General features: G+C 47.1%; 1 protein-coding gene across 3 annotated transcripts in view; it reads right to left on the minus strand.

Moving 5' to 3' along the window:
* The window catches only part of robo1 (roundabout, axon guidance receptor, homolog 1 (Drosophila)), a 440,136-nt gene that overhangs the window by 101,580 nt on the left and 318,556 nt on the right, over positions 1-20,000 (minus strand). For all 3 annotated transcript variants that reach the window (XM_046293778.1, XM_046293780.1, XM_046293781.1), the window contains 2 exons: positions 12,546-12,684; positions 12,214-12,341 (listed from right to left, as the gene is read on the minus strand). In XM_046293778.1, coding sequence (XP_046149734.1) covers positions 12,214-12,341; positions 12,546-12,684 — 267 coding nt within the window. The remainder of the gene's footprint in view (positions 1-12,213; positions 12,342-12,545; positions 12,685-20,000) is intronic.

Here is a 20,000-nt window from a genome sequence, read left to right on the forward strand (position 1 = left end):
CCAGAGAGCAGTGTAGCCCCCTGCCCACTGGAGGGTCTGTTGTGTGCCAGGAACCCGTGTAGAGTGGTTCATAGGGATTGGAGAGTAGGCCTGCTGCTGTTCATAGGGCTCATATTAGCGCTGGGAGAGAAATACATGCTAAGTCTGATTAATAGGAGCTCCCACTAGGAGGACTGTGTGTGTGTGTTAGAGTGTGTGTAGGTCTGTAAACGCTCATTCACTGGCTACTTAGGCCTGCCCTGATACTCCACAACAAGCCCATAAGCAGGCTGTATGTGCATTGGCATGCTGTAACCATCACACGGCTGTTTGTGATTATTATGGAAAACATAAAGGAATCCTTCTATTTGGTTACATTTGTAACATGATTAAGATTGATATGATGTTGATATTTATAGGAGAAAAAAAGATTCCTGATTGTGTGGTCTGGTAGAGAGAGACAATGAGAGTATTGACTGTGTGGTCTGGTAGAGAGAGTCAGTGAAAGTATTGACTGTGTGGTCTGGTAGAGAGAGTCAGTGAGAGTATTGACTGTGTGGTCTGGTAGAGAGAGTCAGTGAGAGTATTGACTGTGTGGTCTGGTAGAGAGAGTCAGTGAGAGTATTGACTGTGTGGTCTGGTAGAGAGAGTCAGTGAGAGTATTGACTGTGTGGTCTGGTAGAGAGAGTCAGTGAGAGTATTGACTGTGTGGTCTGGTAGAGAGAGTCAGTGAGAGTATTGACTGTGTGGTCTGGTAGAGAGAGTCAGTGAGAGTATTGACTGTGTGGTCTGGTAGAGAGAGTCAGTGAGAGTATTGACTGTGTGGTCTGAGAGTCAGTGAGAGAGAGTCAGTGAGTCAGTATTGACTGTGTGGTCTGGTAGAGAGAGTCAGTGAGAGTATTGACTGTGTGGTCTGGTAGAGAGAGTCAGTGAGAGTATTGACTGTGTGGTCTGGTAGAGAGAGTCAGTGAGAGTATTGACTGTGTGGTCTGGTAGAGAGAGTCAGTGAGAGTATTGACTGTGTGGTCTGGTGAGAGAGAGTTAGTGAGAGTATTGACTGTGTGGTCTGGTAGAGAGAGTCAGTGAGAGTATTGACTGTGTGGTCTGGTAGAGAGAGTCAGTGAGAGTATTGACTGTGTGGTCTGGTAGAGAGAGTCAGTGAGAGTATTGACTGTGTGGTCTGGTAGAGAGAGAGAGTCAGTGAGAGTATTGACTGTGTGGTCTGTCAGTGAGAGTATTGACTGTGTGGTCTGGAGAGAGTGAGAGTATTGACTGTGTGGTCTGGTAGAGAGAGTCAGTGAGAGTATTGACTGTGTGGTCTGGTAGAGAGAGACAGTGAGAGTATTGACTGTGTGGTCTGGTAGAGAGAGTCAGTGAGAGTATTGACTGTGTGGTCTGGTAGAGAGAGTCAGTGAGAGTATTGACTGTGTGGTCTGGTAGAGAGAGTCAGTGAGAGTATTGACTGTGTGGTCTGGTAGAGAGAGTCAGTGAGAGTATTGACTGTGTGGTCTGGTAGAGAGAGTCAGAGAGAGTCAGTGAGAGTATTGACTGTGTGGTCTGGTAGAGAGAGTCAGTGAGAGTATTGACTGTGTGGTATTGACTGTATTGTGGTCTGGTAGAGAGAGTCAGTGAGAGTATTGACTGTGTGGTCTGGTAGAGAGAGACAGTGAGAGTATTGACTGTGGGGTCTGGTAGAGAGAGACAGTGAGAGTATTGACTGTGGGGTCTGGTAGAGAGAGTCAGTGAGAGTATTGACTGTGTGGTCTGGTAGAGAGAGTCAGTGAGAGTATTGACTGTGTGGTCTGGTAGAGAGAGTCAGTGAGAGTATTGACTGTGTGGTCTGGTAGAGAGAGACAGTGAGAGTATTGACTGTGTGGTCTGGTAGAGAGAGACAGTGAGAGTATTGACTGTGTGGTCTGGTAGAGAGAGACAGTGAGAGTATTGACTGTGTGGTCTGGTAGAGAGAGACAGTGAGAGTATTGACTGGGGTCTGGTCTGGTAGAGAGAGACAGTGAGAGTATTGACTGTGTGGTCTGGTAGAGAGTCAGTGAGAGAGACTGTGTGGTCAGTGAGAGTATTGACTGTGTGGTCTGGTAGAGAGAGACAGTGAGAGTATTGACTGTGTGGTCTGGTAGAGAGAGTCAGTGAGAGTATTGACTGTGTGGTCTGGTAGAGAGAGTCAGTGAGAGTATTGACTGTGTGGTCTGGTGAGAGTATTGAGTCAGTGAGTCAGTATTGACTGTGTGGTCTGGTAGAGAGAGTCAGTGAGAGTATTGACTGTGTGGTCTGGTAGAGAGAGACAGTGAGAGTATTGACTGTGTGGTCTAGAGAGAGTCAGTGGTATTGACTGGTAGAGAGAGTCAGTGAGAGTATTGACTGTGTGGTCTGGTAGAGAGAGTCAGTGAGAGTATTGACTGTGTGGTCTGGTAGAGAGAGTCAGTGAGAGTATTGACTGTGTGGTCTGGTAGAGAGAGTCAGTGAGAGTATTGACTGTGTGGTCTGGTAGAGAGAGACAGTGAGAGTATTGACTGTGTGGTCTGGTAGAGAGAGTCAGTGAGAGTATTGACTGTGTGGTCTGGTAGAGAGAGACAGTGAGAGTATTGACTGTGTGGTCTGGCCTCTAACAGCTTGTTATGGGTATACAGTATATCATCATCCTGCTTACTTTATTCATATGAGACCAGCTGATTAGGAGAAGGCTCTGCTGTGCACATCGTAGTGGGTGTATGATGTAGGTTCCCCTTGCTAACTCTCTCTGGTAGTTTAGGCAACACTTCTCCCATTCCAGTCACTTTCCATGGGTTGTTAGTAAAGCCACTCTTGGGGCTTCCATTCCATTCAAGTCCTTTTCACAAATAAATCACAACTAATGGCAAAATGACCAGCGAAGAGAAGCCCACTGGTCCTCTGCATTGTTTTATACTAGAATACAGTATTCCCATTCTAATGGTGAATATCCCCATATCCCCATGTAGTTACCTTAACAAAACACAAACACCACCACAGAACCATAAGGTCTATATCTGATATCTCAGTACTGAATGACTAAAGCTACACATTCTCATCTGGTGTAGATGAATGATTTTACAATGAAACAGTAAATCTAACCAAGCCCATGGCCTGGCCATTTATGTGTTTCTTACATCAATAAATGGAATATTTGACTTGACATGTTTATATGTCCAGAGGAGGTGTAACAGACAGGCAAACACGTGTGTAAAACAATAATTCACTGATGAAGTTAGTAATGAGAGCAGTGCAGTGAGAAAGATAAATATCTCTGGGCGCCACGGCACAATGCTGACATTGTTCACTGAGGATCTGGCCATGAGAGGTGTGAAGAACAAAACCTCTGTCTGTCCATTCTGGAATGAATGGGCCAAACGAACCAGCACATAACTCTTAAGATTTCACTTTAGAGTCGTGATAAATTATTTAAACACTTTCGATTCAAGCAAAAACGATTAAAATGAATATACTGTTCACATAACATACGGTAATCACAAAAATATTGAATCATGTTTCATGCTACAGCTCGCTATATACTGTGATGCTGTGAACTTCCCTGCTCGATGCAAGCCATGTTTAAATGGCCCTTCAGTACCCTCATCTGGGAGTTACTGGCAGAGCATGGAATTATCAGAACATTTACATGAATTCCACAGAAGCAGACAATCTGATTTACTCCAGTGTAACACACCGTCTGAGCCACCCATTCACTACCACTGAAATTACAGTAAACCAGAGGCAACTGTCTAAGAAATCTTACGCAATGCATCAGCAACCTTCCTATCCTGACTGTGTTACTTGTGCCTTAACCTCTTGAACCTCTGGGGGCAGTATTTCATTTTTGGATGAAAAACGTTCCCGTTTTAAACAAGATATTTTGTCACGAAAAGATGCTCAACTATGCATATAATTGACAGCTTTGGAAAGAAAACACTCTTGACGTTTCCAAAACTGCAAAGATATTATCTATGAGTGCCACATAACTAATGCTACAGGCGAAACCATGATGAAATTTCATACAGGAAGTGAGCCAGATTTTTGAGGCGCTGTGTTCCAATGTCTCCTTATATGGCTGTGATTGCACAAGGAATGAGCCTACACTTTCTGTCGTTTCCCCAAGGTGTTTGCAGCATTGTGACGTATTTGTAGGCATATCATTGGAAAATTGACCATAAGAGACTACATTTACCAGGTGTCCGCTCGGTGTCCTCCGTCGAAACTATTGCTCCAGGTGCGTGCATGTTTCCATTTTGAACAGAGGAGAAACCAAACTGCCACGAGTGACTCATCATCAAATAGATATGTGAAAAACACCTTGAGGATTGATTCTAAACAACGTTTGCCATGTTTCTGTCGATATTATGGAGTTAATTTGGAAGAAAGCTTGCGTTGTAATGACTGAATTTTCTGGTTTTTTTCTTAGCCAAACCTGATGAACAAAACGGAGCGATTTCTCCTACACAAATAATATTTTTGGAAAAACTGAACATTTGCTATCTAACTGAGAGTCTCCTCATTGAAAACATCCGAAGTTCTTCAAAGGTAAATTATTTTATTTGAATGCTTTTCTTGTTTTTGTGAAAATGTTGCCTGCTGAATGTTAGGCTTAATGCTATGCTAGCTATCAATACTCTTACACAAATGCTTGTGTAGCTATGGTTGAAAAGCATTTTTTGAAAATCTGAGATGACAGGGTTGTTAACAAAAGGCTAAGCTTGTGAGCCAATATATTTATTTAATTTCATTTGCGATTTTCATGAATAGTTAACGTTGCGTTATCGTAATGAGCTTGAGGCTATAATTACGCTCCCGGATACGGGATTGCTCGTCGCTACAGGTTAATCTATCCCTTTGTGTTTCTTCCCCCCAGCTTGTGGTCCTCAGTGATCTGATGGGACACACATGATTCTAGAATGGATAACACGTATGACAGATCAGTCATTCCATGTGCGAGCTCTCCTGACAAGCATCAGGCCGGTTGCAAATATGACATGACGAAATCTGCCACTGTTCTGCTTCTCTTTTTTCTCTCTCTTTCATTTGCCATCTACTCCTGTCTTGCCCTATTCAGACATACAATTACCCAGCTTTTCATTCCATAAGTTTGCCCATGTCCTGCAATTAGGAGCATACAATTTCCTGGCTTGGACGGTGGCCTGCTTGTCTTTAACTAGCTATCCTCTCTCCTTCCCTCCATCAGTGTCCAGGCCCTCCCTGGTCTCTCTGCCATCCGAGCCGGCCTCACCATGTCCCTGGCCAGGCTAACTGGAGATCAGAGATCAGTGCCAGAGGCTCTGTGACTCAAACCCACACTAAATTAAGCTTGGTATGGAGAGCTAAGGCTAAGGTTTTTTATATTTTTATATATAACTACGGTCTAGAGTTTTCCTGATGGTATTATATGGTAGGGAAGAAGTGGCTGTATGGAGGACTTCATCGAGAGGTCAGAACGGGCTTGGTAAAATGAGGACCGGACTTGATAAAATGAGGACCGGGCTTGGTAAAATGAGGACCGGACTTGATAAAATGAGGACCGGGCTTGGTAAAATGAGGACCGGGCTTGGTAAAATGAGGACCGGACTTGGTAAAATGAGGACCGGACTTGATAAAATTAGGCTTTGATCCTATCGGCACAAACAAACCACAGTCGCACATCTGTTGATTTCATTACTTTTTTTGTGAGATACCTTACCACATCCTGCATGCTTCCTCTAATACAGGGTCTAACCACGTCTTGCATGCTTCCTCTAATACAGGGTCTAACCACGTCTTGCATGCTTCCTCTAATACAGGGTCTTACCTCATCCTGCATGCCTCCTCTAATACAGGGTCTAACCACGTCTTGCATGCTTCCTCTAATACAGGGTCTAACCACATCCTGCATGCCTCCTCTAATACAGGGTCTAACCACGTCTTGCATGCTTCCTCTAATACAGGGTCTAACCACATCCTGCATGCCTCCTCTAATACAGGGTCTAACCACGTCTTGCATGCTTCCTCTAACACAGGGTCTAACCTCATCCTGCATGCTTCCTCTAATACAGGGTCTAACCTCATCCTGCATGCCTCCTCTAATACAGGGTCTAACCACATCCTGCATGCTTCCTCTAATACAGGGTCTTACCTCATCCTGCATGCCTCCTCTAATACAGGGTCAAACCTCATCCTGTATGCCTCCTCTAATACAGGGTCTAACCACATCCTGCATGCCTCCTCTAATACAGGGTCTAACCACATCCTGCATGCCTCCTCTAATACAGGGTCTAACCACATCCTGCATGCCTCCTCTAATACAGGGTCTAACCACATCCTGCATGCCTCCTCTAATACAGGGTCTAACCACATCCTGCATGCCTCCTCTAATACAGGGTCTAACCACATCCTGCATGCCTCCTCTAATACAGGGTCTTACCTCATCCTGCATGCCTCCTCTAATACAGGGTCTAACCACATCCTGCATGCCTCCTCTAATACAGGGTCTAACCACGTCTTGCATGCTTCCTCTAATACAGGGTCTAACCACGTCTTGCATGCTTCCTCTAATACAGGGTCTAACCACGTCTTGCATGCTTCCTCTAATACAGGGTCTTACCTCATCCTGCATGCCTCCTCTAATACAGGGTCTAACCACGTCTTGCATGCTTCCTCTAATACAGGGTCTAACCACATCCTGCATGCCTCCTCTAATACAGGGTCTAACCACGTCTTGCATGCTTCCTCTAATACAGGGTCTAACCACATCCTGCATGCCTCCTCTAATACAGGGTCTAACCACGTCTTGCATGCTTCCTCTAATACAGGGTCTAACCTCATCCTGCATGCCTCCTCTAATACAGGGTCTAACCTCATCCTGCATGCCTCCTCTAATACAGGGTCTCGTCTTGCATGCTTCCTCTAATACAGGGTCTAACCTCATCCTGCATGCCTCCTCTAATACAGGGTCTAACCACGTCTTGCATGCTTCCTCTAATACAGGGTCTAACCACATCCTGCATGCCTCCTCTAATACAGGGTCTAACCACGTCTTGCATGCTTCCTCTAATACAGGGTCTAACCTCATCCTGCATGCCTCCTCTAATACAGGGTCTAACCTCATCCTGCATGCCTCCTCTAATACAGGGTCTAACCACGTCTTGCATGCTTCCTCTAATACAGGGTCTAACCACATCCTGCATGCCTCCTCTAATACAGGGTCTAACCAGTCTTGCATGCTTCCTCTAATACAGGGTCTAACCACATCCTGCATGCCTCCTCTAATACAGGGTCTAACCTCATCCTGCATGCCTCCTCTAATACAGGGTCTAACCACATCCTGCATGCCTCCTCTAATACAGGGTCAAACCTCATCCTGCATGCCTCCTCTAATACAGGGTCTAACCTCATCCTGCATGCCTCCTCTAATACAGGGTCTAACCACATCCTGCATGCCTCCTCTAATACAGGGTCTTACCTCAACTCTAATACAGGGTCTAACCTCATCCTGCATGCCTCCTCTAATACAGTCTAACCACATCCTGCATGCCTCCTCTAAACCTCATCCTGCATGCCTCCTCTAATACAGGGTCTAACCTCATCCTGCATGCCTCCTCTAATACAGGGTCTAACCACATCCTGCATGCCTCCTCTAATACAGGGTCTTACCTCATCCTGCATGCCTCCTCTAATACAGGGTCTAACCTCATCCTGCATGCTTCCTCTAATACAGGGTCTAACCTCATCCTGCATGCCTCCTCTAATACAGGGTCTACCTCATCCTGCATGCCTCCTCTAATACAGGGTCTAACCACATCCTGCATGCCTCCTCTAATACAGGGTCTTACCTCATCCTGCACCAGGGTCTAACCTCATCCTGCATGCCTCCTCTAATACAGGGTCTAACCTCATCCTGCATGCTTCCTCTAATACAGGGTCTAACCTCATCCTGCATGCCTCCTCTAATACAGGGTCTAACCTCATCCTGCATGCCTCCTCTAATACAGGGTCTAACCACGTCTTGCATGCTTCCTCTAATACAGGGTCTAACCACATCCTGCATGCCTCCTCTAATACAGGGTCTAACCACGTCTTGCATGCTTCCTCTAATACAGGGTCTAACCACATCCTGCATGCCTCCTCTAATACAGGGTCTAACCACGTCTTGCATGCTTCCTCTAATACAGGGTCTAACCACATCCTGCATGCCTCCTCTAATACAGGGTCTAACCACCTTGCATGCTTCCTCTAATACAGGGTCTAACCTCATCCTGCATGCCTCCTCTAATACAGGGTCTAACCTCATCCTGCATGCCTCCTCTAATACAGGGTCTAACCACGTCTTGCATGCTTCCTCTAATACAGGGTCTAACCACATCCTGCATGCCTCCTCTAATACAGGGTCTAATACCTAACCACATCCTGCATGCCTCCTCTAATACAGGGTCTAAATCCTGCATGCCTCCTCTAATACAGGGTCTAACCACATCCTAATACAGGGTCAAACCTCATCCTGCATGCCTCCTCTAATACAGGGTCTAACCTCATGCATGCCTCCTCTAATACAGGGTCTAACCACATCCTGCATGCCTCCTCTAATACAGGGTCTTACCCTCATCCTGCATGCCTCCTCTAATACAGGGTCTAACCTCATCCTGCATGCCTCCTCTAATACAGGGTCTAACCACATCCTGCATGCCTCCTCTAATACAGGGTCTTACCTCATCCTGCATGCCTCCTCTAATACAGGGTCTAACCACATCCTGGTCCTCTAATACAGGGTCTTACCTCATCCTGCATGCCTCCTCTAATACAGGGTCTAACCATCCTGCATCCTCTGTCTAATCATCCTGCTGCCTCCTCTAATACAGGGTCTATACAGGGTCTAACCACATCCTGCATGCCTCCTCTAATACAGGGTCTTACCTCATCCTGCATGCCTCCTCTAATACAGGGTCTAACCTCATCCTGCATGCCTCCTCTAATACAGGGTCTAACCTCATCCTGCATGCTTCCTCTAATACAGGGTCTAACCTCATCCTGCATGCCTCCTCTAATACAGGGTCTAACCTCATCCTGCATGCCTCCTCTAATACAGGGTCTAACCACGTCTTGCATGCTTCCTCTAATACAGGGTCTAACCACATCCTGCATGCCTCCTCATACAGGGTCTAACCACGTCTTGCATGCTTCCTCTAATACAGGGTCTAACCCATCCTGCATGCCTCTCTAATACAGGGCATGCCTCCTCTAATACAGGGTCTAACCACATCCTGCATTCCTCTACATACCTCAGGGTCTAACCTCATCCTGCATGCCTCCTCTAATACAGGGTCTAACCACATCCTGCATGCCTCCTCTAATACAGGGTCTAAACCTAACCATCCCATGCATGCACATCCTGCATGCCTCCTCTAATACAGGGTCTAACCTCATCCTGCATGCTTCCTCTAATACAGGGTCTAACCACATCCTGCATGCCTCCTCTAATACAGTCTTACCTCATCCTGCATGCCTCCTCTAATACAGGGTCTAACCTCATCCTGCATGCTTCCTCTAATACAGGGTCTAACCTCATCCTGCATGCCTCCTCTAATACAGGGTCTAACCCATCCTGCATGCCTCCTCTAAATACAGGGTCTAAGGGTCCACATCCTGCATGCCTCCTCTAATACAGGGTCTAACCTCATCCTGCATGCCTCCTCTAATACAGGGTCTAACCATCCTGCATCCTAATGCATGCTTCCTCTAATACAGGGTCTAACCTCATCCTGCATGTCCATGCCTCCTCTAATACAGGGTCTAACCTCATCCTGCATGCCTCCTCTAATACAGGGTCTAACCTCATCCTGCATGCTTCCTCTAATACAGGGTCTTACCTCATCCTGCATGCTCCTCTAATACAGGGTCTTACCTCATCCTGCCTCCTCTAATACAGGGTCAAACCTCATCCTGCATGCCTCCTCTAATACAGGGTCTAACCTCATCCTGCATGCCTCCTCTAATACAGGGTCTAACCTCAATGCCTCCTCTAATACAGGGTCCTCATCCTGCATGCCTCCTCTAATACAGGGTCTACATCCTGCATGCCTCCTCTAATACAGGGTCAAACCTCATCCTGCATGCCTCCTCTAATACAGGGTCTAATTAACCTCATCCTGCATGCCTCCTCTAATACAGGGTCTAACCTCATCCTGCATGCTTCCTCTAATACAGGGTCTAACCTCATCCTGCATGCCTCCTCTAATACAGGGTCTTACCTCATCCTGCATGCCTCCTCTAATACAGGGTCTTACCTCATCCTGCATGCCTCCTCTAATACAGGGTCTACCTCAGGGCTTCCTCTAATACAGGGTCTTCTAACCTCATCCTGCATGCCTCCTCTAATACAGGGTCTAACCTCATCCTGCATGCCTCCTCTAATACAGGGTCTTAATCCTCATCCTGCATGCATGCCTCCTCTAATACAGGGTCTTCTAATGCCTCCTCACAGGGTCAAACCTCTGCATCCTCTAATACAGGGTCATGCATGCCTCCTCTAATACAGGGTCTTACCTCATCCTGCATGCCTCCTCTAATACAGGATCTTACCTGATCTTGCATGCCTCCTCTAATACAGGGTCTTACCTCATCCTGCATGCCTCCTCTAATACAGGGTCAAACCTCCTCCTGCATGCCTCCTCTAATACAGGGTTTAATACAGGGTCTAACCTCATCCTGCATGCCTCCTCTAATACAGGGTCTAACCTCATCCTGCATGCCTCCTCTAATACAGGGTCTTACCTCATCCTGCATGCTTCCTCTAATACAGGGTCAAACCTCATCCTGCATGCCTCCTCTAATACAGGGTCTAGCCTCATCCTGCATGCTTCCTCTAATACAGGGTCTTACCTCATCCTGCATCCCTAATACAGGGTCTTACCTCATCCTGCATGCCTCCTCTAATACAGGGTCTTCTAACCTCATCCTGCATGCCTCCTCTAATACAGGGTCTAACCTCATCCTGCATGCCTCCTCTAATACAGGGTCTAACCTCATCCTGCATGCTTCCTCTAATACAGGGTCTTACCTCATCCTGCATGCTTCCTCTAATACAGGGTCTTACCTCATCCTGCATGCCTCCTCTAATACATGTATAGCATGTGAGATAAGATGCTGCTTATGAGGTCATACAGAATAGAAGGGTCAAATTCAAATGTCCAGTTTCTTCATAGCGCTCATGTATTCATGCTGGGAATACAATTTTATACATCTGACCTCACCATACAAACACCCCCCCCACACACACACACCCTCCACCCCCTATCTACTTCATCCAGCCTCAATTCCCATCTTGTTCTGCTCCAGTGTTGAGTCACTTCAACCCCTTAATTATACACCTCCCCACCCTCCTTACCCCCTCCTTCCCCCATCCCCTGTGCACTGAACCACCTTCTATCCCCTACCCCTTTTCCTCCTCCTCCCCTGCACCCCAATATTCCCATTACCTTGTTGTTAAATGACCCCAGTGTTCCCCCTGGGTTTAGGGTTGGGGGGATCCAGGCCCCCTTGTTCTACTGAATGACTCCTTTCTGAGTGTTCACACTCTGTGACCAGCTGCTTTCTGTTCTCACTGTGTTAGTAGGATGTACAATGGAGAGAAACACACAGAGGCTTCCCACAAGCCTACCACTGATACAGCATATCTTAAACATTACCAGAGAGCTGCCTCTAAAGGAATGTCCTCGCTCCTATGGGTGCCGCAAATGGAATTGATTATCATTGAGCTCCCATGTGTAAAGTGTAAGAGGATCTATGGATTTTCAGATGGCCTTTATTAGAAATCAATCAGCTAATTGAGAGAGAACGGGTGAAAGGAATAACCTTTCAGGCTCCAGTGTATAATAGCAGTGTGGTTGAGCTAAATTACATCTAAGGTGCTAAAACTCCCCGTAACCAATACAACTAGAGAGACTGAAACATGTGGAACAATCAATATACCTTTCAGCAATAGAGGCTCAGCAACAGGGCTAAATACTGTAACAATGTACAATATTTAGATAGCTGGTGCATTGGCCTCTCCTTGGTAAACATGTACAGCAGATTTAGCCAAACTCGGAACAATTAATCATCAAGCTTTGATCATTTGAATCAGCTGTGTAGTGTTAGGGCAAAAAACTAAACGTGCACCCCTTGGTGCCCCGAGGACCAAGTTTGGGAAATGCTGATGTAAAGTATTTTACTAGAGTAAGTAACATAGTTGTGTGGTCTTACCGTGGACGGTGAGGGTGGCCGACGCCTCCGCCCTGCCCACCATGTTCTCTGCCACGCAGGTGTAAGAACCCATGTCTGCAGAGGTCAGACGACGGATCTTCAGGGTGTGGTCCTCACGGATCTCATATCTGGAATACACACAGGTAGTCGGTCAAACGCACACACACACACACACACGCACGCACACACACACACACACACACTCATACCTCACTGTAAAGGCACACATGCTGATCATCAGACAGACAAAAGGGAGTGAGGGATGAAATAGAGCGATATAGGGATTGTGCTGTAATAAAGGTGGCCAGAAGATGAGTCATACAGTACAGTACCTTCCCTTGGGCAGCTCTCCGTCCTCTTTCCTCCAGCGGACGGTGGGAACCGGGTCGCCCCGGGCCTCACACCTGAACTCCACACTCTGGTCCACCAGCACCACCTGGCTGCCGGGACGCTTCACAAAGCTGGGTCGCTCTGCAGAGAGAGATGTCATAGCACGGAACTATTCAGTACTTGGTCTACAGTATGTCAGTACACTGTATCTGCAGTTATACAGGATAGTATAGCATAGTATAGTATAATATACAGTGCCCTCTTGAATTGTTGGTGCCCTTGGTAAATATGAAGTAAAAAGGCTGTGAAAAAAATGTCAGTTGTTGATCAGCTTGACCTCACATTAAAAATATCATATGCATCTAACCTTTTAATTGAGTTAAAATTGTTCAAAGAAAAAAAAAATCAACAAGAAATGTTTTTTGTTTTTTTCAGAAACATGCGTGCCACAATTACTGGCACCCCTAGAAATTATGATGAACAAAACAATCAAATTAATGTATATTCCGATTAAGATTTCTGTGAACTCTTAAGTGGTCCAGCCATGACTTTCCTGTTTCACTGGGGTATAAATATGAGGTGACACACAGGCTAAACCCCCTTATTCATCCATCAACATGGGAAAGGCCAGACAACAAACAAACGAAATGAGACAAAAGGATATTGACCTTCACAAATCAGGAAATTGTTATAAAAAGAGAGATATCTACACGGCTAAAAAACACATCTCCACTATTAGGGCAATAACTATGACATTGTCAATAACTGGAGCTGTGACGAACCTGCCTGGAAGAGACACAAGTGTATGTTGCCTCCACACACAGTGAGAAGGATGTTACAAGTGGCAAACAAATATCCAAGGATCACAGTTGGAGAATTGCAGAAATGGTTTACATCTTGGGGTCACCAATTCTCCAAAACTACAGTTAGACGACACCTTCATGTCAACAATTTATTTGTATGGGTTGCCAGAAGAAAGCCACTGCTGTCACCAAACCACAAGCGTAAGCATGTGGAGTTTGATACATGTCATTGGACCTTTCATTGGAACCAGGATCTATGGTCTGATGAGACTAAAATAGAGCTTTTTGGCAACAAACACCAGAGGTTGGTGTAAAAAGCCATGGTCATGGTCATGCAGAAGAGCCATGGTTATGCAGAAAATAAAATAATCCTTACTGGTGGTAGACCTGTGAAGTATGATGGTGGACCTGTGAAGTATGGTGGTGGACCTGTGAGGTATGGCGGTGGATCTGTGAGGTATGGTGGTGGACCTGTGAGGTATGGTGGTGGACCTGTGAAGTATGGTGGTGGATCTGTTAAGTATGGTGGTGGATCTGTGAAGTATGGTGGTGGATCTGTGAAGTATGGTGGTGGACCTGTGAAGTATGGTGGTGGACCTGTGAAGTATGGTGGTGGACGTGTGAAGTATGGTGGTGGACGTGTGAAATATGGTGGTGGACTCGTGAAGTATGGTGGTGAATCTGTGAAGTATGGTGGTGGATCTGTGAGTTATGGTGGTGGACCTGTGAAGTATGGTGGTGGACCTGTGAAGTATGGTGGTGGACCTGTGAAGTATGGCGGTGGATCTGTGAGGTATGGCGGTGGACCTGTGAAGTATGGTGGTGGATCTGTGAAGTATGGTGGTGGATCTGTGAAGTATGGTGGTGGATCTGTGAAGTATGATGGTGGACCTGTGAAGTATGGTGGTGGACGTGTGAAGTATGGTGGTGGACGTGTGAAATATGGTGGTGGACTCGTGAAGTATGGTGGTGAATCTGTGAAGTATGGTGGTGGATCTGTGAGGTATGGTGGTGGACCTGTGAAGTATGGTGGTGGACCTGTGAAGTATGGTGGTGGACCTGTGAAGTATGGCGGTGGATCTGTGAGGTATGGTGGTGGACCTGTGAAGTATGGTGGTGGATCTGTGAAGTATGGTGGTGGATCTGTGAAGTATGGTGGTGGATCTGTGAAGTATGGTGGTGGACCTGTGAAGTATGGTGGTGGACCTGTGAAGTATGGTGGTGGACCTGTGAAGTATGGTGGTGGATCTGTGAAGTATGGTGGTGGACTCGTGAAGTACCTTCCCCCCCTACTCACAAGGCAGGCAATACGCTCGACCTCATCTTTACTAGATGCTGTTCTTCCACTAACCTCATTGCAACTCCCCTCCAAGTCTCCGACCACTGCCTTGTATCCTTTTCCCTCTCGCTCTCATCCAACACCTCCCACACTGCCCCTACTCGGATGGTATCGCGCCGTCCCAACCTTCGTTCTCTCTCCCCCGCTACTCTCTCCTCTTCCATCCTATCATCTCTTCCCTCCGCTCAAACCTTCTCCCACCTATCTCCTGATTCTGCCTCCTCAACCCTCCTCTCCTCCCTCTCTGCATCCCTTGACTCTCCATGTCCCCTATCCTCCAGGCCGGCTCGGTCCTCCCCTCCCGCTCCATGGCTCGATGACTCATTGCGAGCTCACAGAACAGGGCTCCGGGCAGCCGAGCGGAAATGGAGGAAAACTCGCCTCCCTGCGGACCTGGCATCCTTTCACTCCCTCCTCTCTACATTTTCCTCCTCTGTCTCTGCTGCTAAAGCCACTTTCTACCACGCTAAATTCCAAGCATCTGCCTCTAACCCTAGGAAGCTCTTTGCCACCTTCTCCTCCCTCCTGAATCCTCCTCCCCCCCTCCCTCTCTGCAGATGACTTCGTCAACCATTTTGAAAAGAAGGTCGACGACATCCGATCCTCGTTTGCTAAGTCAAACGACACCGCTGGTTCTGCTCACACTGCCCTACCCTGTGCTCTGACCTCTTTCTCCCCTCTCTCTCCAGATGAAATCTCGAGTCTTGTGACGGCCGGCCGCCCAACAACCTGCCCGCTTGACCCTATCCCCTCCTCTCTTCTCCAGACCATTTCCGGAGACCTTCTCCCTTACCTCACCTCGCTCATCAACTCATCCCTGACCGCTGGCTACGTCCCTTCCGTCTTCAAGAGAGCGAGAGTTGCACCCCTTCTGAAAAAACCTACACTCGATCCCTCCGATGTCAACAATTACAGACCAGTATCCCTTCTTTCTTTTCTCTCCAAAACTCTTGAACGTGCCGTCCTTGGCCAGCTCTCCCGCTATCTCTCTCTGAATGACCTTCTTGATCCAAATCAGTCAGGTTTCAAGACTAGTCATTCAACTGAGACTGCTCTCCTCTGTATCAGGGAGCGCGCTCCGCACTGCTAAAGCTAACTCTCTCTCCGCTGCTCTCATCCTTCTAGATCTATCGGCTGCCTTCGATACTGTGAACCATCAGATCCTCCTCTCCACCCTCTCCGAGTTGGGCATCTCCGGCGCGGCCCACGCTTGGATTGCGTCCTACCTGACAGGTCGCTCCTACCAGGTGGCGTGGCGAGAATCTGTCTCCTCACCACGCGCTCTCACCACTGCTGTCCCCCAGGGCTCTGTTCTTGGCCCTCTCCTATTCTCGCTATACACCAAGTCACTTGGCTCTGTCATAACCTCACATGGTCTCTCTTATCATTGCTATGCAGACGACACACAATTAATCTTCTCCTTTCCCCTTCTGATGACCAGGTGGCGAATCGCATCTCTGCATGTCTGGCAGACATATCAGTGTGGATGACGGATCACCACCTCAAGCTGAACCTCGGCAAGACGGAGCTGCTCTTCCTCCCGGGAAGGACTGCCCGTTCCATGATCTCGCCATCACGGTTGACAACTCCATTGTGTCCTCCTCCCAGAGCGCCAAGAACCTTGGCGTGATCCTGGACAACACCCTGTCGTTCTCAACCAACATCAAGGCGGTGGCCCGTTCCTGTAGGTTCATGCTCTACAACATCCGCAGAGTACGACCCTGCCTCACACAGGAAGCGGCGCAGGTCCTAATCCAGGGACTTGTCATCTCCCGTCTGGATTACTGCAACTCGCTGTTGGCTGGGCTCCCTGCCTGTGCCATTAAACCCCTTCAACTCATCCAGAACGCCGCAGCCCGTCTGGTGTTCAACATTCCCAAGTTCTCTCACGTCACCCCGCTCCTCCGTTCTCTCCACTGGCTTCCAGTTGAAGCTCGCATCCGCTACAAGACCATGGTGCTTGCCTACGGAGCTGTGAGGGGAACGGCACCTCAGTACCTCCAGGCTCTGATCAGGCCCTACACCCAAACAAGGGCACTGCGTTCATCCACCTCTGGCCTGCTCGCCTCCCTACCACTGAGGAAGTACAGCTCCCGCTCAGCCCAGTCAAAACTGTTCGCTGCCCTGGCCCCCCAATGGTGGAACAAACTCCCTCACGACGCCAGGACAGCGAAGTCAATCACCACCTTCCGGAGACACCTGAAACCCCACCTCTTTAAGGAATACCTAGGATAGGATAAGTAATCCCTCTCACCCCCCCCCTTAAGTTTTAGATGCACTATTGTAAAGTGACTGTTCCACTGGATGTCATAAGGTGAATGCACCAATTTGTAAGTCGCTCTGGATAAGAGCGTCTGCTAAATGACTTAAATGTAAATGTAAGTATGGTGGTGAATCTGTGAAGTATGGTGGTGGATCTGTGAGGTATGGTGGTGGACCTGTGAAGTATGGTGGTGGACCTGTGAAGTATGGTGGTGGACCTGTGAAGTATGGTGGTGGATCTGTGAGGTATGGTGGTGGATCTGTGATGTTGCGGTGCTGTTTAACTTCCAAAGGCCCTGGGAACATTGTTTGGATACATGTAATCATGGACTTCATCAATAACCAGGAGATTTTATGCCAAAACTGGGTCGTTGTTGGATCATCTGGCAGGACAATGATCCAAAGCACTCCCCCAAATCCACACAAAACATTTTTTCATTGACTATAGAATCAAGCTTTTGCAATGGTCATCCCAGTCCCCAAAACACCATTGAAAAGCTGTGGGGTGAATTCTGGAGAGTTTATGTATGCAGGAATGGTCTCAACTCCCTTCATGTGCTCTCCCCGCTCATCAAGCATTATAGGAGACGGCTCAGAGCAGTTATCTAGGTGATAGGAGGGTGTGTTCTCCCACCTCATCAAGCATTATAGGAGACGACTCAGAGCTGTTATCTAGGTGATAGGAGGGTGTGTTCTCCCACCTCATCAAACATTATATGAGACGACTCAGAGCTGTTATCTTGGTAAAGGGAGGATGTGTTCTCCCACCTCATCAATCATTATAGGAGACGACTCAGAGCTGTTATCTTGGTAAAGGGATGATGTGTTCTCCCACCTCATCAAACATTATATGAGACGACTCAGAGCTGTTATCTTGGCAAAGGGAGGGTGTGTTCTCCCACCTCATCAATCATTATAGGAGACGACTCAGAGCTGTTATCTTGGTAAAGGGAGGATGTGTTCTCCCACCTCATCAAACATTATATGAGACGACTCAGAGCTGTTATCTTGGTAAAGGGAGGATGTGTTCTCCCACCTCATCAATCATTATAGGAGACGACTCAGAGCTGTTATCTTGGTAAAGGGATGATGTGTTCTCCCACCTCATCAAACATTATATGAGATGACTCAGAGCTGTTATCTTGGCAAAGGGAGGGTGTGTTCTCCCACCTCATCAATCATTATAGGAGACGACTCAGAGCTGTTATCTTGGTAAAGGGAGGATGTGTTCTCCCACCTCATCAATCATTATAGGAGACGACTCAGAGCTGTTATCTTGGTAAAGGGAGGATGTGTTCTCCCACCTCATCAATCATTATAGGAGACGACTCAGAGCTGTTATCTTGGTAAAGGGAGGATGTGTTCTCCCACCTCATCAATCATTATAGGAGACGACTCAGAGCTGTTATCTTGGTAAAGGGAGGATGTGTTCTCCCACCTCATCAATCATTATAGGAGACGACTCAGAGCTGTTATCTTGGTAAAGGGAGGATGTGTTCTCCCACCTCATCAATCATTATAGGAGACGACTCAGAGCTGTTATCTTGGCAAAGGGAGGATGTGTTCTCCCACCTCATCAATCATTATAGGAGACGACTCAGAGCTGTTATCTTGGTAAAGGGAGGATGTGTTCTCCCACCTCATCAATCATTATAGGAGACGACTCAGAGCTGTTATCTTGGTAAAGGGAGGATGTGTTCTCCCACCTCATCAATCATTATAGGAGACGACTCAGAGCTGTTATCTTGGTAAAGGGAGGATGTGTTCTCCCACCTCATCAATCATTATAGGAGACGACTCAGAGCTGTTATCTTGGCAAAGGGAGGATGTGTTCTCCCACCTCATCAATCATTATAGGAGACGACTCAGAGCTGTTATCTTGGCAAAGGGAGGATGTGTTCTCCCACCTCATCAATCATTATAGGAGACGACTCAGAGCTGTTATCTTGGCAAAGGGAGGATGTGTTCTCCCACCTCATCAATCATTATAGGAGACGACCAGAGCTGTTATCTTGGCAAAGGGAGGATGTGTTCTCCCCTCATCAATCATTATAGGAGACGACTCAGAGCTGTTATCTTGGCAAAGGGAGGATGTGTTCTCCCACCTCATCAATCATTATAGGAGACGACTCAGAGCTGTTATCTTGGCAAAGGGAGGATGTGTTCTCCCACCTCATCAATCATTATAGGAGACGACTCAGAGCTGTTATCTTGGCAAAGGGAGGATGTGTTCTCCCACCTCATCAATCATTATAGGAGACGACTCAGAGCTGTTATCTTGGTAAAGGGAGGATGTGTTCTCCCACCTCATCAATCATTATAGGAGACGACTCAGAGCTGTTATCTTGGTAAAGGGAGGATGTGTTCTCCCACCTCATCAATCATTATAGGAGACGACTCAGAGCTGTTATCTTGGTAAAGGGAGGATGTGTTCTCCCACCTCATCAATCATTATAGGAGACGACTCAGAGCTGTTATCTTGGTAAAGGGAGGATGTGTTCTCCCACCTCATCAATCATTATAGGAGACGACTCAGAGCTGTTATCTTGGTAAAGGGAGGATGTGTTCTCCCACCTCATCAATCATTATAGGAGACGACTCAGAGCTGTTATCTTGGTAAAGGGAGGATGTGTTCTCCCACCTCATCAATCATTATAGGAGACGACTCAGAGCTGTTATCTTGGCAAAGGGAGGATGTGTTCTCCCACCTCATCAATCATTATAGGAGACGACCAGAGCTGTTATCTTGGCAAAGGGAGGATGTGTTCTCCCACCTCATCAATCATTATAGGAGACGACTCAGAGCTGTTATCTTGGCAAAGGGAGGATGTGTTCTCCCACCTCATCAATCATTATAGGAGACGACTCAGAGCTGTTATCTTGGCAAAGGGAGGATGTGTTCTCCCACTTCATCAATCATTATAGGAGACGACTCAGAGCTGTTATCTTGGCAATGGGAGGATGTGTTCTCCCACCTCATCAATCATTATAGGAGACGACCAGAGCTGTTATCTTGGCAAAGGGAGGATGTGTTCTCCCACCTCATCAATCAT

Source organism: Oncorhynchus gorbuscha, linkage group LG13 (assembly GCF_021184085.1).
Source record: "Oncorhynchus gorbuscha isolate QuinsamMale2020 ecotype Even-year linkage group LG13, OgorEven_v1.0, whole genome shotgun sequence".
NCBI lineage: Eukaryota > Metazoa > Chordata > Actinopteri > Salmoniformes > Salmonidae > Oncorhynchus > Oncorhynchus gorbuscha.